The sequence below is a fragment of the Xenopus laevis genome, chromosome 1L, assembly GCF_017654675.1.
Source record: "Xenopus laevis strain J_2021 chromosome 1L, Xenopus_laevis_v10.1, whole genome shotgun sequence".
NCBI classification, from domain to species: Eukaryota; Metazoa; Chordata; class Amphibia; order Anura; family Pipidae; genus Xenopus; species Xenopus laevis.
In genome coordinates, this window is record NC_054371.1 from 33,656,236 (window position 1) to 33,681,107 (window position 24,872).

Consider the following 24,872-nt stretch of genomic DNA (forward strand, 5'->3'; position numbering starts at 1 on the left):
GCACAAATCTTACCCATCCTGTGTGACTTTACACTCTTCCCCCATCTCCTCCCAGTCATTTCATGTTTATGTCTTCCCTGTGTATCATACACATCTAACCAAAGCACACATTATCCAGAATCTCTTAAATCCTTTGCATATTGGTCATCTTAAATCCCAAACCCCTTTACTACCCAAACCAGCAAAGTTTTGCTCAGATGAGCCAATATGCTGCTTAAAGGAAAACTTTACCCCCAAAATAAATAGTTGAGCAACAGATAGTTTACATCATATTGAGTGATATATTAAATAATCTTACCAAACTGGAATATATATTTAAGCAAATATTGCCCTTTTACATCTCTTGCCTTGAGCCACCATTTTGTGATGGTCCCTGTGCTGCCTCAGAGATCACCTGACCAGAAACACTACAGCTCTAACTGTAACAGGAAGAAGGGGGGAAGCAAAAGACACAACTCTCTGTTAATTGGCTCATGTGACCTAACATGTATGGTTTGTTTGTGAGCACAGTGAATCCTACGATCCCAGGGGGCGGCCCTTATTTTTTTTAAAAATGGCAATTTTCTATTTATGATTACCCAATGGCACATACTACTAGAAAAGTATATTATTATGAAAACGGTTTATTTACATGAAGCAGGATTTTACATATGAGCGGTTTTATGCAATATCTTTTTATAGAGACCTACATTGTTCGGGGGTATAGTTTTCCTTTAACTGGGACAACAGAGCTCATTTGTGCATTAGGGCTGTGGCTTAAGGAGTATGAAGGCCATTTCCATATTCAGCTTGGTGAGGTTTTCTAAGAGTCCCAATGAGAGACAAATACATCAGGAGTCTAAACTTTCCTCTGTCACATCAACTGCTTCAGCTGAATTATTCTGTCCTTCATCCACAGACTGAATGAATTCTTCCTCCTCTTCAGTCACATCCTGAGAATGCAAAATCTCCTCCTCTTCCTCTTCTCCGTCATCTTCCGCATCCATCTCGAAGACTCGCACATGGCGCAGGTTTGAACTGAGCTGAAGTTGGACGTGGAAATGATTGTTATGCAACGTTAAAGGGACACTATATATTTACCATTATATCTGAACCACCAATCAAGCACTTGCTCTTCGCAGCATTGTTTATAGTAGAAGGAGAGTGAAATCGGTCATGCCTATTGGTTATTCAGGGAAGTCCCTGGTGAGCCCAGTAGCTAACTGGATTTTCATTGGCCGCATTCCTGTCTCTTGTAAATCCCCGCTGGAGTCTTGCTGTGCCTGTATCTGACTACACCTCCTTTTTAAGGATACAACTACACGAGCGTCCTCAACGCGATTCTGGAGGATCCGACGCGGTGCGCCAAAACGCAGGCGTCAAGTCGGAGGCGCCTGCTTTTTGGCGCACAGCGTCAGATCCGCCGGAATCACGTTGAAGACGCTCGTGCAGTTGTATCCTAAGATGGATTCAGTTAAGTCCTGCAGCCTTGAATCACACATACATATTAGAGCACAGCCCTTGTATATGAGCAGCTCATTAAAATGCACATTCTGTGAAGGAGTGCAGTGAGGCATTACAAAATACAGGGACACTGGCTATATAAAAATCGAATTAGTGACCAAGATCAAGGGTGGCTGCCCCGCATAGCCAATAGCTAGTCCACACTTCACTTTTGAATCGCCCCCTGCTGCTTCTGTAGAACTGGAAAGAGCAGTAAAATTGCAGCAGACGTATACTCACCACACACGCAACTTTCCGTATGCCATTCACAGAGACGTAGTGAGCCTTCATGTTTTCCAGCAGCCGCCCCTGATTCTCCAGAAATACTGTGCGTGTTGGGATGTCTGAGTGCTGCTCCTCCAACCTGCACACAGTGCAAACAGTTACGCGAAAACTACTCCAAGCAATTCTAGCATCCCTCATTGTTTTTTTGTTTTGTTTTTTTTATTTCCCCTTATATGGAGTCTAAAGACCCCCCCCCCCCACACACACACACGGATTAAGTATCCTGCAGTTGCTCTGGACCTAGGGTTTTCCAGGTAACAGAGTTTTCCATAATTTGGATCTTCATACCTCAGGAGGGCAGATTTATGAAGGGTCGAATTTCACATTCATGTGAGGTTTTTTTTGTTTGTTTTTTAACTCCCATGAACTCGGAAATCGACCAATCGAAATTTATTATTAAAATCTAATTTTTTAAACTTGGGTGAATAGGATCAACTCGAAAATCAATCCGAAAAAACCTTGAATGTCAGGAAGGCAGCAAACAACTCAGAATTGATCCCTGGACGTCTCCCATTGACTTAAACAGCAATCCTTTCACCTGTCCCTGCACCTACCAGGCTTGATAAAGGGCACGAAACGTTGCAATTTTTGTGAATGTTAATGGGTTAAATAAATCACCTATTTCACTAAAGCAACAATTTTTTGGTGTGCTTCTGGATTTTTTCCTTCACTGACTTTTATGCCCGTGCAAGGAGGGGACTTCTAGTTGAACACCCACCACTTCCAACTTTGCAGGTTGAGCACTCCAGTATCGTGCGTCACTAATAAACAGCAATCCGGCAGGTTTTAGGTGGTGAATAGTCAAATTCAAATTCTTAAAGGGCCAGAGTATGAAAAATCTGGAAAATCGAATTCAAATTTTTTAAAAGCCTCAAATCGAATTTAGATAACTCCCTAGTCTAATTTGCCAGTATTGACCATAAAAAAAAACTCAAAAATTCAAATTTTCAATTGGACTTTTGATAAATCTGCCCCAGGTTTACTAGAAAATGATGTAAACATTAAATAAACCAAATAGGCTGGTTTTGGATCCAATAAGGATTAATTATATCTTAGTTGGGATCAAGTACAAGCTACTGTTTTTATTATCACTGAGGAAAAGGAAATCAGTGTTACAAATTTGGATTATTTGGATAAAATGGAGTCTATGGGAGACGACCAGGGCTTTTCACCAAACGGCTTCCCACCTTTTACTTGTGTCCCACGTGAACTCATCCTCAGTTTCTTCATCACTATACAGCTGAGAGAGGGACAGCTGAGACAATACCCTGTCCTTTCCTTCCGGTTCACTGTTGTCTCTTAATACCACAGTTATAATATCCTCATCATAGAAACGTGCATCTAAACAGCTGTAGGAGCTAAACATCAGAGAGAGAGATCACCCAATATGAGTTATTCTGGCAGTTAGCATGAGATACAAACACCAGATATTAAACATCTATCAAAACATTGTGTTTACATGCTAGTTATAATGTTGCCATAAAAGTATATGCCCAAAGCTTTTGCATTACTTATCTGATCCCCCATGTAACTCTATGAGGGGGCTGCCATATTTGTGCAGCAGTAGAAGCGTTGGAAGCATTGGCAAAACAGTCAGGTTTAATAATTAAATTAGACGTGGTATATATTTTACATTAATCGTTTTTTCGTGTCAGTATCACTTTAAAGGCAGTGCACGGAACTAAGACAGTTTCTTAAAGGAGAACCAAACCCTAAAAATTAATATGGCTAAAAATTCCATATTTTGCACCAGCCTAAAGTTTCAGCTTGTCAATAGCAGCAATGATCCAGGACTTCAAACTTGTCACAGGGGGTCACCATCTTGGAAAGTGTCTGTGACACTCACATGCTCAGTGGGCTCTGAGCAGCTGTTGAGAAGCTAAACTTAGGGCTCGTCACTAATTATCAAGCAGAAAATGAGGTTGGCCTGTAATATAAGATGATGCTACAGGGCTGATTATTAAATTCTGATGCTAATTGCACTGGTTTCTGTGCTGCCATGTAGTAATTATCTGTATTAATTGCTAATCAGCCTTATATTGTGACATTTCTATTCTATGTGTACTGTATATTGTGAGTGGGTCCCTAAGCTCAGTAAGTGACAGCAGCACAGAGCATGTGCAGTGAATCAGCAGAAAAGAAGATGGGGAGCTACTCGGGCATCTTTGGAGACACAGATCTTTACTGCTAAAGGGCTGTGGTTGCCTTGGGCTGGTACAGAAGCACAAAACATAATGTGCAACATTTCTAGCTAATTCTTTAGTTAAATGGGGACCTGCCACCATAAGAAATATTTCCAAATCATTTTCTATCATGTTAGTTGAGCAAAATAAACTTTATTTTCACTATATATATATTAATTAGATATTGTTTCCTTCAGTCTTGGAATTACAGAATCACAGCAAGCAATGCAGACGCTGTTAATAAGGCGAGGTTGGCATCACCACACAATCTTGTGAATTCATCAGAATTAGGGACCTAACGACCATGTGCAGTGCCCTACACAATTATAGAGTGTGAGGAGGGAGGGGGAATGAGAGGAGGGCAGTGACATCTAGGAAGTGCTGAATGGAAAGTGAATAGAGGCGGGGCAAGGAATATGTGATTGACAGCTCAGATTTGTAAACACCTGTATAACAGGTATGGATGTTTTAATGAAAAAATTAAGTTGGGTTTCATGTTTAATTTGCAAAAGACTTGCATTATTCAGCTTTTGCGTGTGGTGACAGCTTTAGTTCTCCTTTAAAGCTAGTAAAACAAACTCATTGCCCCCCTACGAGTGAATTCACCTTTCCTTCTCCTTCAGGAGCGGGCGTTTCTTCCCCTATGATCAGGGCATTAAACAGCTGATTATTGTAAATTTTCAGCCCAGCAGTACTTTATTACACGTTTAGGGAAACACTGACCTGGTTTCTGTATCTTCGGCAGCGCTGCTGTTTAAGGAGTTTCCAATAGTGACGGCTAAAAGTGCCTCATTTATAGACCTAGAAACAGTAACGCACAAGATGATCAGTCTCACACCACAAACAATTCTATCAGTGTATTGTGGTTTTGTACTACAGCCTGGAAAGAAATCCACGTAACAACATCACAAATCCTTGTGCAATGTTCCCCTCTAGATTGAGCTCAGCGGGGCTCATTTGTAAACACTGGGCAAATTTGCACCTGGGCAGTAACCCATAGCAACCAACCAGTGATTAGATTTTTCCAGCCAGCTGCAAGGAAAAGAATGAAAGCAAACAATTGGGTAACTGCCCAGGTGCAAATTTGCCCAGTGTTTATAAATGACCCCCAGTGTATTACAAAGTACTTTCCGATAGAGTCCTGCAAGGAACCAATTTGTTAAACCTGACCCATGACCCGCAAACAGCACCCGCAACCCGCATACTTACCCGATTGGACCCGCTTACCGACCCGCAAGTACCTTATCCGCAACCCAATCCGCCCCTGATGACCACCAAGAAACAGGAAGTGCTGTCATTGTAAACCGGAAGTGACATCATTAGAAACCATTGTAAACCGGAAGTTACATCATTGGAAGTAGGCGTGATCAGAAAAAAAAGGAGTAAAACTCGCTATTGAGAAGACCCGCAACCCAACCCGTGACCCGCAAACCCGGAGAACCACGTCTATACCCGCTCCTGAAACTTCTACCTGCAACCAGCAGGGTACCGCAGGTTTTTGCGGGTAACCCGCGGGTACTCGACCAGCTGCAGGACATTGGTTTGTGTAGTTATTTCTACAAGTACGTCTCTCACCGTGACAGATCAGTGGGCTGCCTGAGTATGAACACTTTAGAGGATGAGCTTTCCAGCATGCGGAACATCACACAGTGAAGATTCTGGGACTTGTCATTCCAGCTGTAAGAATACAAAACGTCAGTCAGATGAGGTTGCAGTGCATGGGAAAGAAAAATCAACTGGAGTAAAACTATACAGATATCTTACAGATATGGAAGTGAGATCAGCCTTGGGCATGCCTCCTCACTGCAAAATAAGGAAAACTCACGTAAATGATTATTTTACTTTATAATCACTTGTGCTCATACATACGGCAGAGAAAGGATCACCTGGCAGACACTTGGTACAAGGGAAGGCATCGCTTTTGTTGCACAGACGCTCCTATGATTTGCTGCAATGCAAGATACACATTACTGCCATCATAAAAAACTGATTCCATTGCAATCTATGGGAAAAGTCTGTAATTTTATTGTGTGATGAAGTTTTCTCAAATATACAAGGAATACAGCAAACTTAAGTACATCACACTGCTTTCCTCATAGAGTTCCTCTGACTGTTATTTGGAGTCGAGGGATGTAATCTAACACAAGGAACAGGGTATCAATTCTAGTAATCCACAGCAGCCAATCACCAGGTAGCATTTACTAATCTGCTGTTTAAAAGAAAACATCTGATAAGATGCTATAGGCTACTAGAGCTGGAGCAGAGTTTGCAACGATTATCATATTAACCCCAAAGCAGTCTCCAGTAGGGATGCATCGAATCCACTATTTGGGATATGGCCGAATCCCAAAAATCTTCTGTGAAAGATTATTATTTAATTAATTGATACAGAATAAATCCTAATTTGTACATGTACAATTAGGGTCAAGAAAGGAAAAGGTGTGGACATTTTTTACTTCCTTGTTTTGTGACAGAAAGTCATGTGATTTCCCTTCCCATCCCAAATTTACATATGCAAATTAGGATTCGGTCGGCCAGGCACAAGGATTCGGCTGAATTCCTCTGAAAAAGGCTGAATCCCAAACCGAATCCTTGATTCGGTGCATCCCCTGTCAAGATTCTTGATTCTTATGAAGTTAATTCTCACAGGATTGGAGCTATGGAGCTTAAACACTTACAGACAAACTGCCATTTTGCCACTGCCAAAACCAATGATTTACTAGAAGTTTCCAGGAAACCAGAGGCACCACACTGACCCACTGGTCCAATAGGAATCAAACCAGCCAATCATTGTAAGGCAATTGTTCCCAGTACAATCCTCTTTTCTCTTGCCTAGATTGGGGGACACAGGCACCATGGGGATGAAGATCCTGTTGCTTGGAGAAAGGACACTAAAAGGTTAAAGTGGCTCCTCCTCCTCCTGCTCTGGGCTTCATCCCCGCCTACCTCCTCAATCCTCAGTTTTCTTTAGTGTCCTCAGAAGGAGGATGGACACTTCGTGGCTGGGAGCAATGGTACAGATTTATTCAGTATCATGCCACTACTGGGGGTCAGTGTTTCTCTTCCAGAACCCCTCCAGCCAAGGACTTCTGATCTGAAGATGCTCTATAGCCTTCCCGCTCTACGGAGGCTGCAGGCTGGGGAGCTCCCCCCCACACTACCCTGGGCACTGGTTCCCGCGCTCCGGAGGCTGCACCAGTAGCCACGACGGAGGGTATGTCTTTTATTGAGCATTCCTGGCTGGCACAAGGAGGTAAGTCAATTCCCTCCTCCCTCCCCCCATTACATGCTGCCTGTCAGCTCTGCAGAAAGGCATTTAGTTTAACTTTCACTGCTATTCTCTCACACAGATTTTCCTAGGCATTTAGTTTCACTTTCACTGCTATTCTCTGACAAAGATTTCCCTAGGCCAGGGATGTCCAAAAGGTAGATGGGATCTACCAGTAGACCTTTAGCTGGTCATCAGTAGATATAAAGACACTGTCAACACACAGTTTGTCTAAATCACCCTCCTGTTTCATGCTTTTTATTTGATATTTATGTTAAGGTTACAATATACATTTTCTCATGAATCAATATTAAGTAATATTTTCCATGGAACAGAATTCTAACAATGCTTTTATTTATGTAGATCATAATGGGACAACAGCACTAAAAGTAGTCCCCGCATTGGTAACTCAGTGCCATTCCCAGCGATCTTTCGCGCCACCATCTGGCGCTGCATCTATTTTATTGTGCACGAGTCGCTGCACACGCGCCATCTTACTAAGGTACTATACCAAAGCCCGGGAAACCTCTCTGGCGGCCATTTTGGATCCGCATCTCTCTCTCCAGTACTGAGCGTTTCCAGCCTCACTGTCTCTCACAGAGAAGAACAAGGCACCATTCCTTCCTACCTTGGTGAATAGGTAGTTACACTTCCCTTACTCTTTCTCTAGGGGATTAACACTTCCCTCTCTCTATGGGACCTACTGTGGGGTTTTTCACTACTTCCCTCTGTCTCCACAGATCACACTCTAAGGGAGAAGTGGTTCACTCCTCTGGACTCTCCTAATATTCCCCAATATCTTACTTACTGGGTTGCACTACATAGTATAGCCATGCAGGCAGGGCAGATGACCAGTCCCTTCCCAAGCAGGCAACTGCATGTACCACAAATGCAATTTAGTATTTGGCATGGGCTACTTGCAGACCTAAATTTGCTAGTGTTTTGGCTGAGCCAATATGTGAAGCCTGTAAGACTGCAGCAGTCACTGCACAATTACAATCCCACACAGCCCTACCAGCCAGCTCTGCGACAGCTACGGCTAATCAAACGAGCTTGGATTCTGAATTGGTCTGCGCTCTATCTCTAGCGGGTCTACAAAACCTAGCCAGAGTTCCAGAGACTCTAGATAAGGTCCTACAGCATCTATCTACAGAGCCTCACAGACCGGTCACTCAGCAGTCGGCCACAAAGCGACCTCCCCTTTCCCCACCTGTTTTGCCTGATGGACAGGAAGAGGCATTGGGAAGAGGGACAGATCCTATCCGCAGATGAATAGGATCAGGATACCCCTAGATCACAATGAGAGGTCGAGAGCCTGATTCAGGCACACCCCACCTTTAGCAGAGCGAACCAATAACATTTTCAAGAGGCAAAAGAAGTCTTCTTGTGTCTTTCCAGCCTATGAACAGCTGGGTGACATTGTTAAAGCACAATGGAAAATGCCAGACCATAGAGTCCAATTTTCCACCGCTTTACTCAAACTTATCCTTTTACTTTACAGACCTTGGTCTTCACCCCCAGCAGTGGACCCACCGGTCTCTAAATTGTCAAAGACCACCACCATTCCAGTAGTCGATGCGGCTTCCTTTAACGATCCTATCGACAAACGTCTTGAGGGTTTCTGCAAGTCGATTTTTACAGCAGCAGGCAGAACTCTACGACCTATTATTGCCACCCCATGGGTATCCAGGTCAATGGAAGTTTGGGTGGAACAGGTGGCCCAACTCATGGCTCAGAAGACCCCTCCACATACCTCTTTCTAGCTCCGATAGCGGACACAAATACATAAATTTGCGTAGCTGTCCTGGACACGGCTAAGCTCGTCACAAGGGCTTCGGCATAATCCATTGCAGCCAGACGTTTCCTTTGGCTAAAAAACTGGTCAACAGATCTTACCTTGAAGTGGTCTCTGCTTGGTCTCCCATTCTCGGAAAAAAAAAAAAAAACTTTTTGGTGCTGAACAGAGAAGGAAAATTCTCAAGCTACAGAGCCAGAGGTCCCAACATGAAAAGCAACAAGCTCCGACCCGCCCCAGATTCTAGTCAAGGCAGAGCACTTCTTGGTCAGGAAGCAGAGCAGCACCTAAGCCCGCACGGGACAAACAGCCTCTGCATGAGGAGGTGCCCACCCCTGAAAGCTAAACCCTTTGGCGGACGCTTAAGTCACTTTCGGGAGGTGTGACGGCATAGAGTACTGGAACCCTGGGTCCTACAGATCATTTCTATCTCATAGAATTCGCACAGCTACCTCCGAGGTGATTTTCCATCTCAAGGCTCCCTACCACAGAACCCAGGCACTCAGCTTTCCATGGGGTTCCACACGCCCTGACTGCCTCCGCGGTAGTAATGGCGGTCCCTCAAGGGTAAAAGGGGCTTCGGTTTCTACTTAAACCTGTTTATAGGACCCAAAAAGGATGGATCTTTTCACCTGGTGCTAGACCTAAAGGCACTAAACGACCATGTAAAGAAGCACCACTTCAAGATGGAATCCATCCAGTCAGTCCTAATGTCCCTGGACATAGAGGATTTCACGACATCAAAGATGCGTACCTGCATGTCCCCATACATCCCAACCACCACTGGGTCCTTCACTTTTCAGTGGCAGGAGAACATTGGCAATCCCTGGCACTCCCCTTCAGACTATCCTCCGCGCAAAGGCTATTCACAAAGGTCATGGCTGCGGCTCTAGAGGACCTGCGACTGCAGGGAGTCAGTGTCATACCATACCTGGACGACCAACTGGTAAAGGCCAGTTCCATGGCACTGACCACAACTCATCTCCAGACACTAATGCTGTTAGGTTGGCAGATAAACTTCCAAAAATCTCGATTCATACCTTCCCAGAGTACAGAATATTTAAGGCTTTATCTAAATTCTTCATTGGGAAGAGCCTTCCTTCCCCAATCCAAGATCACCTCCATGCAGGGGCTCCTGTCATCTCTGCAGAAAATGGATCAGGTACCTTTAAGGTTGCCATGAGAGTGCTAGGGACTATAGTGTCATCCTGCGATTCCATATGCGCAGCTCCACACCAGAGCCATGCAGAGCCTTACTCCAACACCAGAGGAGGAACTGAGCGAACCTAAACTGCAGGATTCCCCTATCAGATCTAGTTTGAACCTATATCAGTTGGTGGCTTTGACCAACAACACTTCCGTCAGGAAAACCCTTCCCCAATCACCAGTGCATAGTCATCACAACAGTTGCCAGTCTACAAGGTTGGGGAGAAGTATTGGGAGACCTAACCGTACAGGGACGTTGGTCACAGAAAGAACTACTCCCCATCAACATCCTGGAATTAAGAGCAATCTACCTGTCATTGCTCCAATGGTCAGGCAGACTTCCAGATCTACCTGTAAGAATACAGTCAGGCAATGTGACAGCGTTGGCTTACATCAACCACCAAGGAGGCACAAGGAGTCAAGCTGCCCTCGTAGAGGCACAGCAAATTCTTCTGTGGGTGTAAAACACAGTACCAGCTATCTCCGCAGTATCCCTGGAGTGGACAACTGGATAGCAGATTTTCTCAGCCGAGAGACCTTTGATCAGGGAGAATGGAGCCTACACCCAGAGGTTTTTTCAACTGATTCTGGCAAGACGGGGCACTCCAGAAGTAGACTTAATGGCATCCAGGTACAACAACAAGCTTACGAGGTTCTTCACAAGAAGCAATGACCCTCTGGCCCTAGCATGGACACACTGGTGGTTCCGTGGCAGTTTCACCTAGCATATGTCTTCCCACCACTGGCACTTCTGCCAAGGGTAATCAAGAAGGGTAGAAACAGTTGTAGTGGCACCCTACTGGCCACACCACACTTGGTTCGAAGAGCTCATAAGTTCATCAGTGGACGCACCATTCCACCTTCCAGACAGAATGGATCTGTTATCTCAGGGACTGATCCTCCACCTGAGTTCACCATGACTGGATTTAACGGCATGACACTTGCAGCCATAATCCTAGCCAGATCAGGAGTTCCAAAAAAGGCCATACCGACCTTACTAAGGGCCAGAAAGCCCGTCTTCGCACGCATCTACCACAGGGTATGGAGGACATTCATATCCTGGTGTAAATCTAAGGCCGAAGACCCACAGTCCTGGGACGAAAGTAGCCTATTGTTATTCCTTCAGGAGGGTTTAGAAATAAGGCCTGAATGTTCAGGTATCAGCCTTATCTATCCTTTTTCAGCCGCAGCAGCTTGCAATGCTGCCCAACATCAAGACCTTCCTACAGGGAGCATTGAGGATGATACCTCCATACCGTCATACAATCCCTCCCTGGGATCTCAATATGGTACCTTCTGTATTGCAGGAGCAACCGTTCGAGCCATTGGCTCAATTCCATTAACTCTGCTGACTCTTCAGGTAGTTTTCTATTAGCCATCACTTTGGCTAGACTAGTTTCAAAACTAGCAGCTCTATCTTGTCGTCCACCATTTTTGATTTTTTACAAGGACAAGGCGGTGTTGAAACCTACCTTGGATTCTTCCTAAGGAGTTCCATCTTAACCAGGACCTGCTGGTTCCTTCATTTTGTCCTGAACAAAAGACAAATTTGGAACATTTACATACGTAGATGTGGTTCGTTCTCTCTGAACATACACCAGGGCTACCAAGAGTAGAAGGAAGCTAGACAACCTCTTTGTCTTACCAGAAGGACCACGGAAAAGCCTTAAGGCATCTAAGGCCACCAATGCAAGATGGATTAGGTCAACAATCTCGAAGGTACGAGGTAAGGCCACACCCTTCCGGGTTCAGCTCATTCTACTTCTTCACTCAGCACTTCTTGGGTGGTTCCTCTCCAGGCTTCAGCAGAACAGGTCTGTAGGGCTGCAGTGTGGTCATCCACACACACCTTTTCCAAATTCTACAAGGTGCATACATTCGCCTCAGCCGAAGCGAGCTTCGGCAGGAAAGTGTTGCAGGTGGTTATTCCCTGAACACTAGGGGTAAAAAGTCCCACCCTCATGGGTAGCTTTGGGACGTCCCCATGGTGCCTGTGTCCCCCAATCTAGGCAAGAGAAAAATAGATTTTTGTACTTACCGTTAAATCCTTTTCTCTTGTCCTACATTGGGGGACACAGGCCTTCCCTCCCTGTATTAGTTCAAGATAACGTTGATCAGGTAATATCTTATATAATTTTTGTTGTTCAAATACCAACAATTTCAAACAGCAGGTGGTTCATACCGTGCTTAGCTTGCATTGGGGAGGAGCTCCTTCTCTTCACATGGGCAATTGGTAGGGCTCGTCATCTCTTCTTCGGTCAGAAAACTGAGGATTGAGGAGGTAGGCGGGGATGAAGCCCAGAGCAGGAGGAGGAGGAGCCACTTTAACCTTTTAGTGTCCTTTCTCCAAGCAACAGGATCTTCATCCCCATGGTGCCTGTGTCCCCCAATGTAGGACAAGAGAAAAGGATTTAACGGTAAGTACAAAAATCTATTTATCATCAAACTGCCACCTTAGTCAAGCAAGGATCTGCATCAAATGACAGTTAGGTGTGTGTTGCCACAGTCTACTCTATATGTTGTTAGGGATTATTAACAGTTAGAGAATAGTAAAATGAACAAAATGCTTACTGCTGGTTTAGTCAGACAACGGTCAATGATTGCTTCCATTTGCCTTTTCACAAAGTGCAGGGACTTGTCGGGGTAGTAAGGAAACAGCAGTGGGCTCTCTGAAGAAGAAACATTTTTTTTAAAATCCTATCTAAATAAATGAAGTACTAAGTTACATGTTAGTAGGGCAACAACAACAAACACCACTTTTTCTTTTTCCATGTTATATAAATTATGTGTGTGACCTTCAGGTCCAAACTAAGATGCTAAATCTGGCATTTCAAGTACAAAGAGACCCAACTGGTACTATCTATGATATTTTATAGCTGAATCTACATATTGCCACAGTTTCGAAATTATGACCTTTAAAGAAAAAGAATTGCCATACACAGAGATCTGCTCGTTTGGTGGACGATATCGGGCTGATCCGGTTGTGGGTCCTAGGGCCCAATGATCGGATATTAATGAAAGCCATACAGGCGGTCGGACCGCATCAATAAACAGATCCGAACCTTGATCCTACAGGATTTTTACCCCTGAATGATCAACATCTGCCCGACTTTCGGCCTGTGAATGGCCAGCTTTAGAAGATGGAAGGAAAATACACCTGCTCTATTGTATGCATTGGGACAAGATGATCCACACTCTTTACTCCAGCCCAGCCTCACTCCAGCAGTTCCCTCTACTACAGATTTGCCTGACAGCGAGCCCCGTTGCTGTCCATGGTCTTCTGTGTTCCCATTCCCCAAACTCTGATCAGCAAATCCTCTTGCTCTGATCCTAATCAAGTGTTCTCAAACCCTTCTTGCTAGAAATGTTCATTTTTATTCCACTCAATCTCCTCAGATGGTCTCTGGCCTCAATCCCACCCTATAATGTGAAGGGAACAGTAACACCAAAAAATGAAAGTGTTTCAAAGTAATGAAAATATAATGCAGTGTTGCCCTGCACTGGTAAAACTGATGTGTTTGCTTCAGAAACACTACTATAGTTTATATAAACAAGCTGCTGTGGCGGAAATTCAAAAAAAGTCTATATGGCACAGGTTAAAAAGTGGATAACAGATAACACCATTATGTTCTACAGAGCTTATCTGCTGCGTAAACTGAGCCCTTTCTCCTTTGAATGGCTGCCCCCATTGCTACACAGCAGCTTATTTATATAAACAAAAGTCGTGTTTCTGAAGCAAACACAGCAGTTTTACCAGTGCAGGGCAACACTGCATTATAGTTTTATTACTTTCAAACAATTAATTTTTTTGATGTTACTGTTCCTTTAACATCTTCTAAACCACATTCCACAGTTTCTGTCTGTCCTGATCTATCTGAATTGATCCTTACTAGCCCCTTCCCTCTCTCATTTGCCCATTTCTAAATGACATACCTTTGAGGTGTGTGCTGCTTTGAAGGAAGCTAAACCACTGGTTCCCTTCAATGTTGGGCGGTGACATGAGGATGTCATCTTCATCCTTCAAATACTAAACAATATATAGAGGCTTTTATAAAAAAATATATTTTTTTTTCAGAAACACGACATTTGTAAACTGCTAAGATTAAAGGGTTCATAAACTAGCATGACAAAAGAAACAATTTTTAAAAATGTTTTTTTCTCTTTGCACAATATTCAGAAGCCCTTTCTATTTGTATAGCCATTCACTGAAAAATACTTCTCTGCTACTCTTAAAATATTAAACACAAGGTAAGAGAAAAATCAAATACTGAGACACTTAGGGCTGGAATGCAGCTTTACAAAGCAATTACCAGAAGTGCAGAAAAAACACTAGAAGCGTGTGGCCCTCAGAGACCAGAGATAAGAGCCCTTGGAAATAAGAGGAGTAGTGAGCTTGGATTACTGAATCAACGTTGCATTGTCATGAGTATTTATAAAATACTACCAATACATTACCTGGCCAACTCTTTCAACATTGAAGTATTTGCCTTTTTGATTATACATGTCTGGTGCCTACAAGACAGATAGTTTATTAAGCTGTCAGTAATGCATGCAGTAAAGCAGGGGAATCATCTTAAAGGGATACTGTCATGGGTAAAAAGTTTTTTTTTTTCAAAACGCATCAGTTAATAATGCTGCTCCAGCAGAATTTTGCACTGAAATACATTTCTCAAAAGAGCAAACAGATTTTTTTACATTTAATTTTGAAATCTGACATGGGGCTAGACATTTTGTCAGTTTTCCAGCTGCCCCCAGTCATGTGACTTGTGCTCTGATAAACTTCAGCCACTCTTTACTGCAAGTTGGAGTAATATCACCCCCCTCCCTTTGCCCCCCAGCAGCCTAACAACAGAACAATGGGAAGGTAACTAGATAGCAGCTCCCTAACACAAGATAACAGCTGCCTGGTAGATCTAAGAACAACACTCAATAGTAAAATCCAGGTCCCACTGCGATGTATTCAGTTACATTGAGTAGGAGAAATAACAGCCTGCCAGAAAGCAGTTCCATTCTAAAGTGCTGGCTTTTTCTGAACGCACATGACCAGGCAAGGGTCTTTTTTTTTTTTTTTTTTTACATGTTGAATTCTCCTTTAAGGAGCAACTAAAGCCTTGCAATAAAACGTTATGAAATACTTATTTCCTTTTCAGTATTATAGAAATGATACGGTGGAAACTTACTTCATTGAAATGCTCTGTTAGAAAGTCAGCCACAAACGTTATGTCTTTCTGAGTCATCTGAAAGAAAAGCAAATGATAATAAATGCACCCCGCAGATTCTTGAAATCATCCACTACCCTTTGCATAAAGGATAAGTAAACCTTTTAATTTAAAATTGATCATTTGCAATGTATGTTCATTATTTATTTTTCTTTAATTCCAAGATATTAAGGGATAGGTGTACTGTTAATATGAATGAATTTTGTTACAGCAGTGCCGCCTGCTGGTCAGTTTCTGACCACCAAGTAGTCAATGAAGTTGTCAGGAGAAAAAAAAGGAGTTGCTTAGGAAATATATTAGAAACCTCTCTGAAAATTTTCCTAAACAGAAGAAAATCAAATCAGCCTCTTTCTTTCTCCTGACAACTTCCTTGTAGGGATGCACCAAATCCACTATTTTGGATTTGGCTGAACCCCCGAATCCTTCGCGAAAGATTCGGCCAAATACCAAATTGAATCTGCAATGCAGATGCAAATTAGGGGTGGGAAGGGGAAAACATTTTTTACTTCCTTGTTTTGTGACAAAAAGTCACCCAATTTCTCTCCCTGCCCCTAATTTACATATGCAAATTCAGATTTAGTTCGGCCGGGCAGAAGGATTCGGCCAAAATCTGAAGCCTGCTGAAAAAGGCCGAATCCTGGCCAAAACCCGAACCAAATCCTCGATTCGGTGCATCCCTACTTCCTTGACGACTTGGTGGTCAGACTGGTCATAAAATGACCAGCAGGTGGAACTGTTATAAAAAAATGAATTCATATTAACACTACATGTATCCCTTAAAGGGATACTGTCATGCATGTCTTTCAGTTAATAGTGCTGCTCCAGCAGAATTCTGCACTGAAATCCATTTCTCAAAAGAGCAAACAGATTTTTTTATATTCAATTTTGAAATCTGACATGGGGCTAGACATATTGTCAATTTCCCAGCTGCCCAAAGTATGTGACTTGTGCTCTGATAAACTTCAATCACTCTTTACTGCTGTACTGCAAGTTGGAATGATATCACCCCTTCCCTTTTCCCCCCAGCAGCCAAACAAAAGAACAATGGGAAGGTAACCAGATAGCAGCTCCCTAACACAAGATAACAGCTGCCTGGTAGATCTAAGAACAGCACTCAATAGTAAAAACCCATGTGTCATGGAGACACATTCAGTTACATTGAGAAGGAAAAACAGTAGCCTGCCAGAAAGCATTTCTCTCCTAAAGTGCAGGCACAAGTCACATGACCAGGGGCAGCTGGGAAATTGACAAAATGTCTAACCACATGTCAGATTTTAAAATTGAATATAAAAAAATCTGTTTGCTCTTTTGAGAAATGGATTTCAGTGCAGAATTCTGCTGGAGCAGCACTATTAACTGATTCATTTTGGAAAAAAAAAAAAATTTTTTCCCATGACAGTATCCCTTTAATATCTTGGAATTAAAGAAAAATAAATAATGAATGTACATTGCAAATGTCCTTAGAATAGCACTCCTTTCAATTTTACAATCACTTTTTTTAAAGGTTTACTTATCCTTATCCAAGCACTAATGCAGTTCATGTAAAAGAAAAATGAATAACAAATCAGATTTAATTTGAAATATAAAGAACGGAGCTGTAATTGAGATTTATAAGAGAACCAAGTTCAAATTAGGCAGTTGTAAAACTAGTTTAGTAACTATGTAATTTAAGAAACCATATTACCTTGTTTAGCTCAGGAAGTACATGGTCCTCTGACATTCGGAGCATGGCTACAAAGAAAGAATTTTATTGTACTTGTTATTTTTTCCTTTCACCTGAGGACGTTTCCAATTTGTATGCTACGTAGCTATAACAAGTACAACCACAACATGTCCAGGCTAGATTGGATTATTATTATTGCTGGAAGTATAAAATTCCCTATTTATAAAAATACTCAAATTTGTTGACATGCAAGCTTTCATGCCAAGGTTTCAACAAAGGTCATATAAAAAATATATCTAAAGCTGTATGAAGATAAACCAGACATAAAAGACAACCATAATATTTAGTATATTGTCTTTTTTGGAGCAAAACCTTGTGAATATTGGCTGGGAGAGTGTGTGATTGGTATTCACTAAAAGTTTTTTTACGTTTTTAAAAAAACTTGTGTCAAACACTATAAACACATTCCTAAATATATTATACATATCCATTAGAAGAAAGTAGTTCTTGCATTACTTACCCACATATAGCCATCTAAAGAAAGCCTTGAAGTTTTTCATGCCACTGTCTATAACTCTAAAATACAACAATAAATCAGAAAATAACAGAATAAATGTATGTGGAATTAAAAAAAAAAAAAAAAAAAAAAAAGCTTTAAAAGTCTATATTTACTCCCAAGGGAGACGTGAAGGCAGCCATCTTGGGCCAAGGGAAAACATTTTTTAAGGTCACTAGGGTGGCACTGGAGCTGAAATCAGAGATCCCAATCGGACACTTTAAGTTGAACTTCAAGGCCAACTGAATAATTCATAACGTTTGAAAGGGTCATTAAAGATTATAATAAAGATCAGATCAAAACACATTTGATACAGCACTGGGAAAATGTGTGATAATACAAGGCCAAAAACATGGGCAAACATTTGACATAGGCAATTTGGTTTGCGGAATGGAGCCAGCTACATACAAACAATGAGCTCTGTTGGCAAGAGCAAGCATTTATTTATAATATATGTCTATAGAGATATCTTCCATATATCTAAAGGTTTGGGAACCCCTCTTAATTCTTTGGAGTTTTGTTTATCATTGGCTGAGCTTTCAAAGTAGCAACTTCCTTTTAATATATAACATGCCTTATGGAAACAGTAGTATTTCAGCAGTGACATAAAGTTTATTGGATTAACAGAAAATATGCAATGTGCATCAGAACAAAATTAGGTGCATACATGTGGATATTACATCAGTACTTAGTTGAGCCTCCTTTTGCAAATGTAACAGCCTCTAGACGCCTCCTATAGCCTTTGATGAGTGTCTGGATTCTGGATGGCGGTATTTTTTACCATTTGTCCATACAAAATCTCTCCAGTTCAGTTAAATTTGATGGCTGCTGAGCATGCACAGCCTGCTTCAAATTAACCCATAGATTTTCCATGATATTCAAATCGGGGGAATATTGCAGAATATTGTACTTCTCCATCTGCAAAAATGCCTTTGTAGATTTCCAAGTGTGTTTAGGGTCATTGTCTTGTTGGAATATCCAACCCCTGCGTAACTTCAACTTTGTGACTGATGCTTGAACATTATCCTGAAGAATTTGTTGATACTGGGTTGAATTCATCCAACTTTCGAATTAAACAAGGGCCCCACAGCATGATGGAACCTCCACCAAATTTGACAGTAGGTAGCAGGTGTTTTTCTTGTAATGAGGTGTTCTTCTTCCGCCATGCAAAGTGCTTTTTGTTATTACCAAATAACTACATTTTTGTCTCATCAGTCCAAAGCACTTTGTTCCAAAATGACTGTGACTTGTCTAAATGAGCTTTTGCATACAACAAATGACTCTGTTTGCGGCGTGAGTGCAGAAAGGGCTTCTTTCTCATCACCCTGCCATACAGATATTCTTTGTGCAAATTGCGCTGAATTGTAGAATGATGTACAGATACACCATCTGCAGCAAGATCTTCTTGCAGGTCTTTGGGGGTGATCTTTGGGTTGTCTGTAATCACTCACAATCCTCCGCATTTGCCGCTCCTGTATTTTTCTTGGCCTGGCAGACCTGGGTTTTACAGCAACTGTGCCTGTGGCCTTCCATTTCCTGATTACATTCCTTACAGTTGAAACTGACAGTTTAAACCTCTGAGATAGCTTTTTGTAGCCTTCCCCTAAACCATGTTACTGAACAATTTTTGTTTTCAGATCTTTTGAGAGTTGCTTTGAGGATCCCATGCTGTCACTCTTCAGAGGAGAGTCAAACAGAAGCACAACTTGCAATTGGCCACCTTAAATACCTTTTCTCATGATTGGACATAGCTGCCTATGAAGTTCAAGGCTTAACCAGCTAATCCAACCAATTTGACTAGACGAGTGCAGTTCTTCCCGAGAGGACAGAGCAATCACTAGAGTGTACCTTAAAGCCCTACTGCCATTAAAGTATATAAAAAGAAAACATGAGTTCTTACTGTAGAAGTTCGTGTGCTTTCAGGATGAAAGAGCCAACAGCTGTAATTGCATCTGCAATCCAGAAATAAACATATTATTATATTGGTTGATTTAAATGTTGTTCTACATGTTCTGTGCTTACAAGAATGACAACGAAGCTGCATTCAAAATCATTGCACAGTTATTAATAATGTGCCCAAATGTAAAGAGTCTGGTAACTAAGATGCTGCATACCTCCTGCTATCTATGGCTCTACAATCACTGTCTGAACTGGAGTTGGAGAGAATAACAGGCTTCCTTTGCAGACAGTAATACTTAGTGCCTTGCTGTGTATGTTACAGGTCAGAAGTGTAGGCTGAAACACCCACAGTAAATAAGCCCCCTTCAGTACCACCCATGAGTACCGAGTATGCCACTCACATCTGGCTCCTGTTTAAAGCCAATGATCAAAGTTGAAATTCAGCAATTCTGAATGTTTGGCACCTGTCAGCAGAGCTACTTAACAATCAGGCAACAAAAGTGTGTGGTGTGTGTGTGTTTGTGTATTACTGCCCTAAAAGAATACCTGATCAGACATCCCTGGGCTTGATCAGCATGTCTTTTACTGGAACTGGATAATAGTTTGTCCTATAAATGTTCCTTTCAATGCACATACCTTCAATTGCTTTGGCATCAAGTCCAAGTGGCTCATACTTCTGCCTCCACAAGGCCATTCCTTTTAACTCACTGAGATGATACAACAAGGCTTCCGCTCCACTGCAAAACATAACATAACGGCAAAGGATGAAAATGTAGGGTTTAAGAATCTTGATTGTTAGAATAAAAAATGAATGCCATGCAGAGTCAGAGGTATGGGTTGACCCAAGTAAGAGCCTTCACTGAATTTCTGACAAATAAAGCAGATACACACACAGACCCAAAAAACATACATATGGGCATACGTACATGCACACTGTATTTAGGCATATAGAGAAATAAGCACACGTTTAGAAACGGATGCAAACCCTAAAGAAAGCATAGCATAGCATAGAAAAGGAAGCATACCTTTGCAGATGACTTATGACTAGTTTCTGTATGGTGGAGTAGGACGACTCAACTGATTGGCCAAGCTTCTTTAGGCCCTGGGAAGAGAAAACACAAGTTACTACGAGTAATACAATCCTAGAACAAAAAATAAGAAAGAGAAAGACTTACTTTAACAGTTAGTTGGTTCATTAGAAGTGCTTGGAGTTCTGGGCTAGATCATAAACAAGAAAATATGCTATATTATATATATTCTTGTGGCTTCTATGCACAAATATATATCCCACTAGACGTAAGTGAGTTAGCAGAATGGATAGCAGGCCCACCCTATCCCAAATGTAAAATATATTAGCAGATACAGCCAGACCAGGCTCAGGGATTAAACTCAGGGAAAAGGAGAATAAATAAATAAAAAAATTAAAAAAAAAAAAAGATACCTAGCTTTGCCCCACAGCAGTAACTGCATGAACTCATCCTGTACAGACGTGGTTGTGTTTTTTTCCTGAAACAACAGAAAGAAGCAACTCACTGGCATTGTTGTTACTCATATGATCAATTTGCTGTGAAAAGTGACTTTCTACTTTTGTTGATGGGTGTTTGTCTAGAAATCAAAGGTATTTGCCAACAGAAAGACCTAGAAAGTGTTTGTCATCTAAAAGGTCTGAAACTCCTTCCTGAGTGGGCAGGGTTTTGTCAAGTCTTGATTATTATTAATGGCTCTACAATTCTGCAGAAATGGCCAACCATGTACCCAGTACCAACAGGCTATACCTTCTGCTGGCTCACAGGAAAGGGTAGTGACTCTACAGGAGGGAAAGAAACTCAGGAACAATGGAGCTGTATGCACACCTGAAGCTTTAAGCATAATCAGTAGCAAACGTATTTATGCCAGAGAAACAGAGCAAGTGGAAAACACCTATACATTCACCTACATAATTACACCTGGGTAGGGTTTAACCTGTATTGGACAGGACCCAGAGTAAGTCTATTAGTCTGCTTGGGAGACTCAAAAAAAACCTCAAATCCAAATTAGTCTAATTCGATTCAAGTATTCGACTCTGTATAATTCCTGCGAGTTTCGAATTTAATAGCGTTATACATAGCTCACATGAATTTGACATTTAATAAATGTGCCTCCCCATATTATACTAAGGTACCTACACATTTATGTACCTAAGCAGAACTGACTTCCCAGTTTTATAATTATTATATTATGAAACACATAAGAAAGGGCAGAATATCAGAGCAGCTGCAGCAGAGAAGGCATCTTGGTGTATATTCCTATACTCACCTGTACAAACTTCGTTAATCGCGAATCCATCTGCATCAGTATTTCTTCCCAAGCTTCACACATACATGTCAGAGACAACTGCAAGTACTGGAAAATAATAAAAGCAGCTTACTATGCAACATTGGGAAAGTGCTGTTACACTGTAAAACATGGGCGAGACCTGTAAGATCTCATATATGGATACCTGGAGAAGTGTTGAGATGTGGGTAAATTTTCTGGCCATCCGGGTGACTTCAGGTAAGTAATCAGACAACAAACTGGTGTCCAGCTAGAAAAACAAACAACAATAAATGGTTTGAATTTAAATAAAGGCCTCAAAAATACTATTAGATTTGCAAATAACCAGCTAGACACTGACCTGAAAGTACGTAATTTCAGGCGTATTATTTGTTGTCAGCTCAGTGACAACAGACAGGGACTTGAGATCACTAGAGAGGCAAAGTCGCAAGCAGGATCCATAAACCTGTAGAACAAGTTGATGTTTCTCGTTAAGTTTAATACAGTTCTGTTCAATATGCATTTGTATACACAAGGGAATAAGAATTTAGGCTTCTACTTCAAGGCACAACTAAAGTGACATGTAGGGTTGCCAGCCGGCCGGTTAAATACCTGCCAAGGCCGGGGGCCGGTATTACAAATTTACCGGCAATGTAGCTGCCGGTAAATTTGTAATACCATTAAAAGGAGCCGTCGGCCTACCCCCAATCGCCCCCAATCCCCTGGAACTTACCTTATCTTTTACTTCTTCTAGCGACTGTGGCGCCGCCCCGCCCCTTTTGATGTCACAACCCGCCCCTGACCCCGCCCCCAACACCCGGTAATACATTTTAAAAAAGGTGGCAACCCTAGTGACGCTTGGATTATGATAGAAATGATGCCATGTATAGGGGTAGAGGGACAGGAGACTTCTCACAGACAATGTCTATGCTCCCATAACTGCCCCTGAAGCTCAGCTTAGAAATCCTTTATAATGAAATGTGGCTTGAATAGTATGTGGGATAACAATCAGTCATGTACAGCGAACAGCAGCCCACTAAGTAGGTCTGATCAAGATACAATCAAGATTAAGCAGTAGAGCTAAAGGGGACATTCACTTTTAAATGAAACATGCCAACGTAGATACTTGAAGTTTCAGACCACTATAACTGGTGCTTATAAGCAAATTAAATATGTTACCTCTGAAATTGTTGCAATTTTGTACATCCCATAGGCATATATTTCAATTTGTCCTGAATCTCCTCCAAGAACCAAAGCATTAAGTCTAAAAAGCAACAGAAGTGTGCAGATGTTAGCTATAATAAATGAGTGCAGCATGCAAGCTGACCTGAGAATGACATAGGGAATAATGTATCCCTGCAATGTAATATATAAGATACTTTATAGTCACTATATAAAGGTACACAGATGAAAGGTCTTTAATCAGGTTATAGACTTAAAGGGGTTGTTCACCTTTGAGTTAACTTTTAGTATGAGGTAGAGAGGGATATTCTGAGAAAATTTGCATTTGGTTTTCATTTTTTTATGATGTGTGGTTTTTCAGTTTTCATCAGCTGTCCAGTTTGCAGTTTCAGCAATTTGGTTGCTAGGGTCCAATTTACCATAGCAACCATGTATTGATATGAATAAAAGACTGGAATATAAACAGGAGAGGCCTGAATAGAAAGAGGAGTTATAAAAAGTTGCAATAACGATACATTTGTAGCCTTTATTTTTCTAGATGGATCGGTGACTTTTGGAATTTGTAAAAGAGCCAGAAGAAAAAAATAAATAATGAAAACCAATTGAAAAGTTGCTTAGAATTAGCCATTCTATAACATACTAAAAGTTAACTTAACGGTGAACCACCCCTTTAATACCCTCAACATTTTACCATGGTTTTTTTTTTAAATAATACCATGTCATATAATACAAGTAACATCCCTAAGCAGTGAACAAGTAACATCAATATATAATATTTCATGACTGTAGTGTATTATAGCTATATAATACACAAAAGCCATGAATATCTTGTAAATTATATCCTTATAAACGGTGAGTTCTGATGTCATCAGTTATAAACGGTGAATAGTGATGTAATTTCTGTCACATGACTCACTAAAATTTGTGTATTATAATTAATAAAGTACCCCCAATTGTAAAATATAAGGATATTAGAAGTTACCTTGGAGTTCCATGACCTGTATAAAAACACTCGGCCTTCGGCCTCGTGTTTTTATATGGTCATGAAACTCCTCGGTAACATAATATCCTTATATTTTACGAGAGGGGGTACTTCATTCACTATATAATACACAAAAGCCATGAATATCTTGTAAATTATTTACTTTAAAACGGTGACTAGTGATGTCATCAGTTAAAACTGTAGTAGTAGTAGAAGAGTAGTAGTAGTAGTGGTGATGTCATTTTTGTCACGACTCACTAAAACTTGTGTATTATAATAAAGAAAGTACCCCCTGTTGTAAAATATGAGGATATTAGAAGTTACCTCGGAGTTCCATGACCTGTATAAAAGCATTTGGCCTTCCGTCATGAAACTCCTCAGGAACTTATAATATCCTTATAATTGACATTTATATTTATAATCTATTCAATATATTTAACAATGATATCACCTAATAACAATAAAGGAGGGGATTTTTCCTGTGTTACAGGTCAACTGTAGTGATGGGCGAATTTCTCCAGTTGTACTTTGCAGAAAAATTCACGAATTTGCCGCAAAATTCGCGAAACGTCGAAAAATTTGCGAAAAATCATGAAATTCGAACGTTTTCACAAAAAAATCTTGCAAATAGGACGTTTTCACGAAAAGATCGTGAAATTCGAAGGATTTCACTCAAAAATCTTGAAATTTGAAGGTTTTCACTCAAAAATCATGAAAATCTGACTTTTCACTCAAAAATCTTGAAATTTGAAGGTTTTCACTCAAAAATTGTGAAATTTGAAGGTTTTCACTCAAAAATTGTGAAATTTGAGGGATTTCCCTCAAAAATTGTGAAATTTGAGGGATTTCCCTCAAAAATT

At 41.2% G+C, this 24,872-nt stretch overlaps 1 protein-coding gene across 5 annotated transcripts in view; it reads right to left on the reverse strand.

Moving 5' to 3' along the window:
• Positions 1-607: 607 nt before the first annotated feature.
• Positions 608-24,872, reverse strand: part of anapc4.L (anaphase promoting complex subunit 4 L homeolog) — a 32,539-nt gene continuing 8,274 nt past the window's right edge. For 4 of the 5 annotated variants that reach the window (XM_018243668.2, XM_018243693.2, XM_018243676.2 and 1 more), the window contains exons 8-29: positions 23,028-23,112; positions 22,210-22,314; positions 22,036-22,119; positions 21,852-21,938; positions 20,998-21,062; positions 20,732-20,774; positions 20,582-20,658; positions 20,193-20,293; positions 19,558-19,609; positions 17,622-17,677; positions 17,123-17,169; positions 15,400-15,456; positions 14,675-14,731; positions 14,153-14,246; positions 12,791-12,888; positions 5,837-5,898; positions 5,715-5,753; positions 5,526-5,627; positions 4,674-4,751; positions 2,955-3,125; positions 1,723-1,846; positions 608-1,022 (exon numbers count right to left, since the gene is read on the reverse strand). In XM_018243668.2, coding sequence (XP_018099157.1) covers positions 831-1,022; positions 1,723-1,846; positions 2,955-3,125; positions 4,674-4,751; positions 5,526-5,627; positions 5,715-5,753; positions 5,837-5,898; positions 12,791-12,888; positions 14,153-14,246; positions 14,675-14,731; positions 15,400-15,456; positions 17,123-17,169; positions 17,622-17,677; positions 19,558-19,609; positions 20,193-20,293; positions 20,582-20,658; positions 20,732-20,774; positions 20,998-21,062; positions 21,852-21,938; positions 22,036-22,119; positions 22,210-22,314; positions 23,028-23,112 — 1,876 coding nt within the window. In that variant the 3' untranslated portion in view covers positions 608-830. 5 annotated transcript variants of the gene reach the window in all.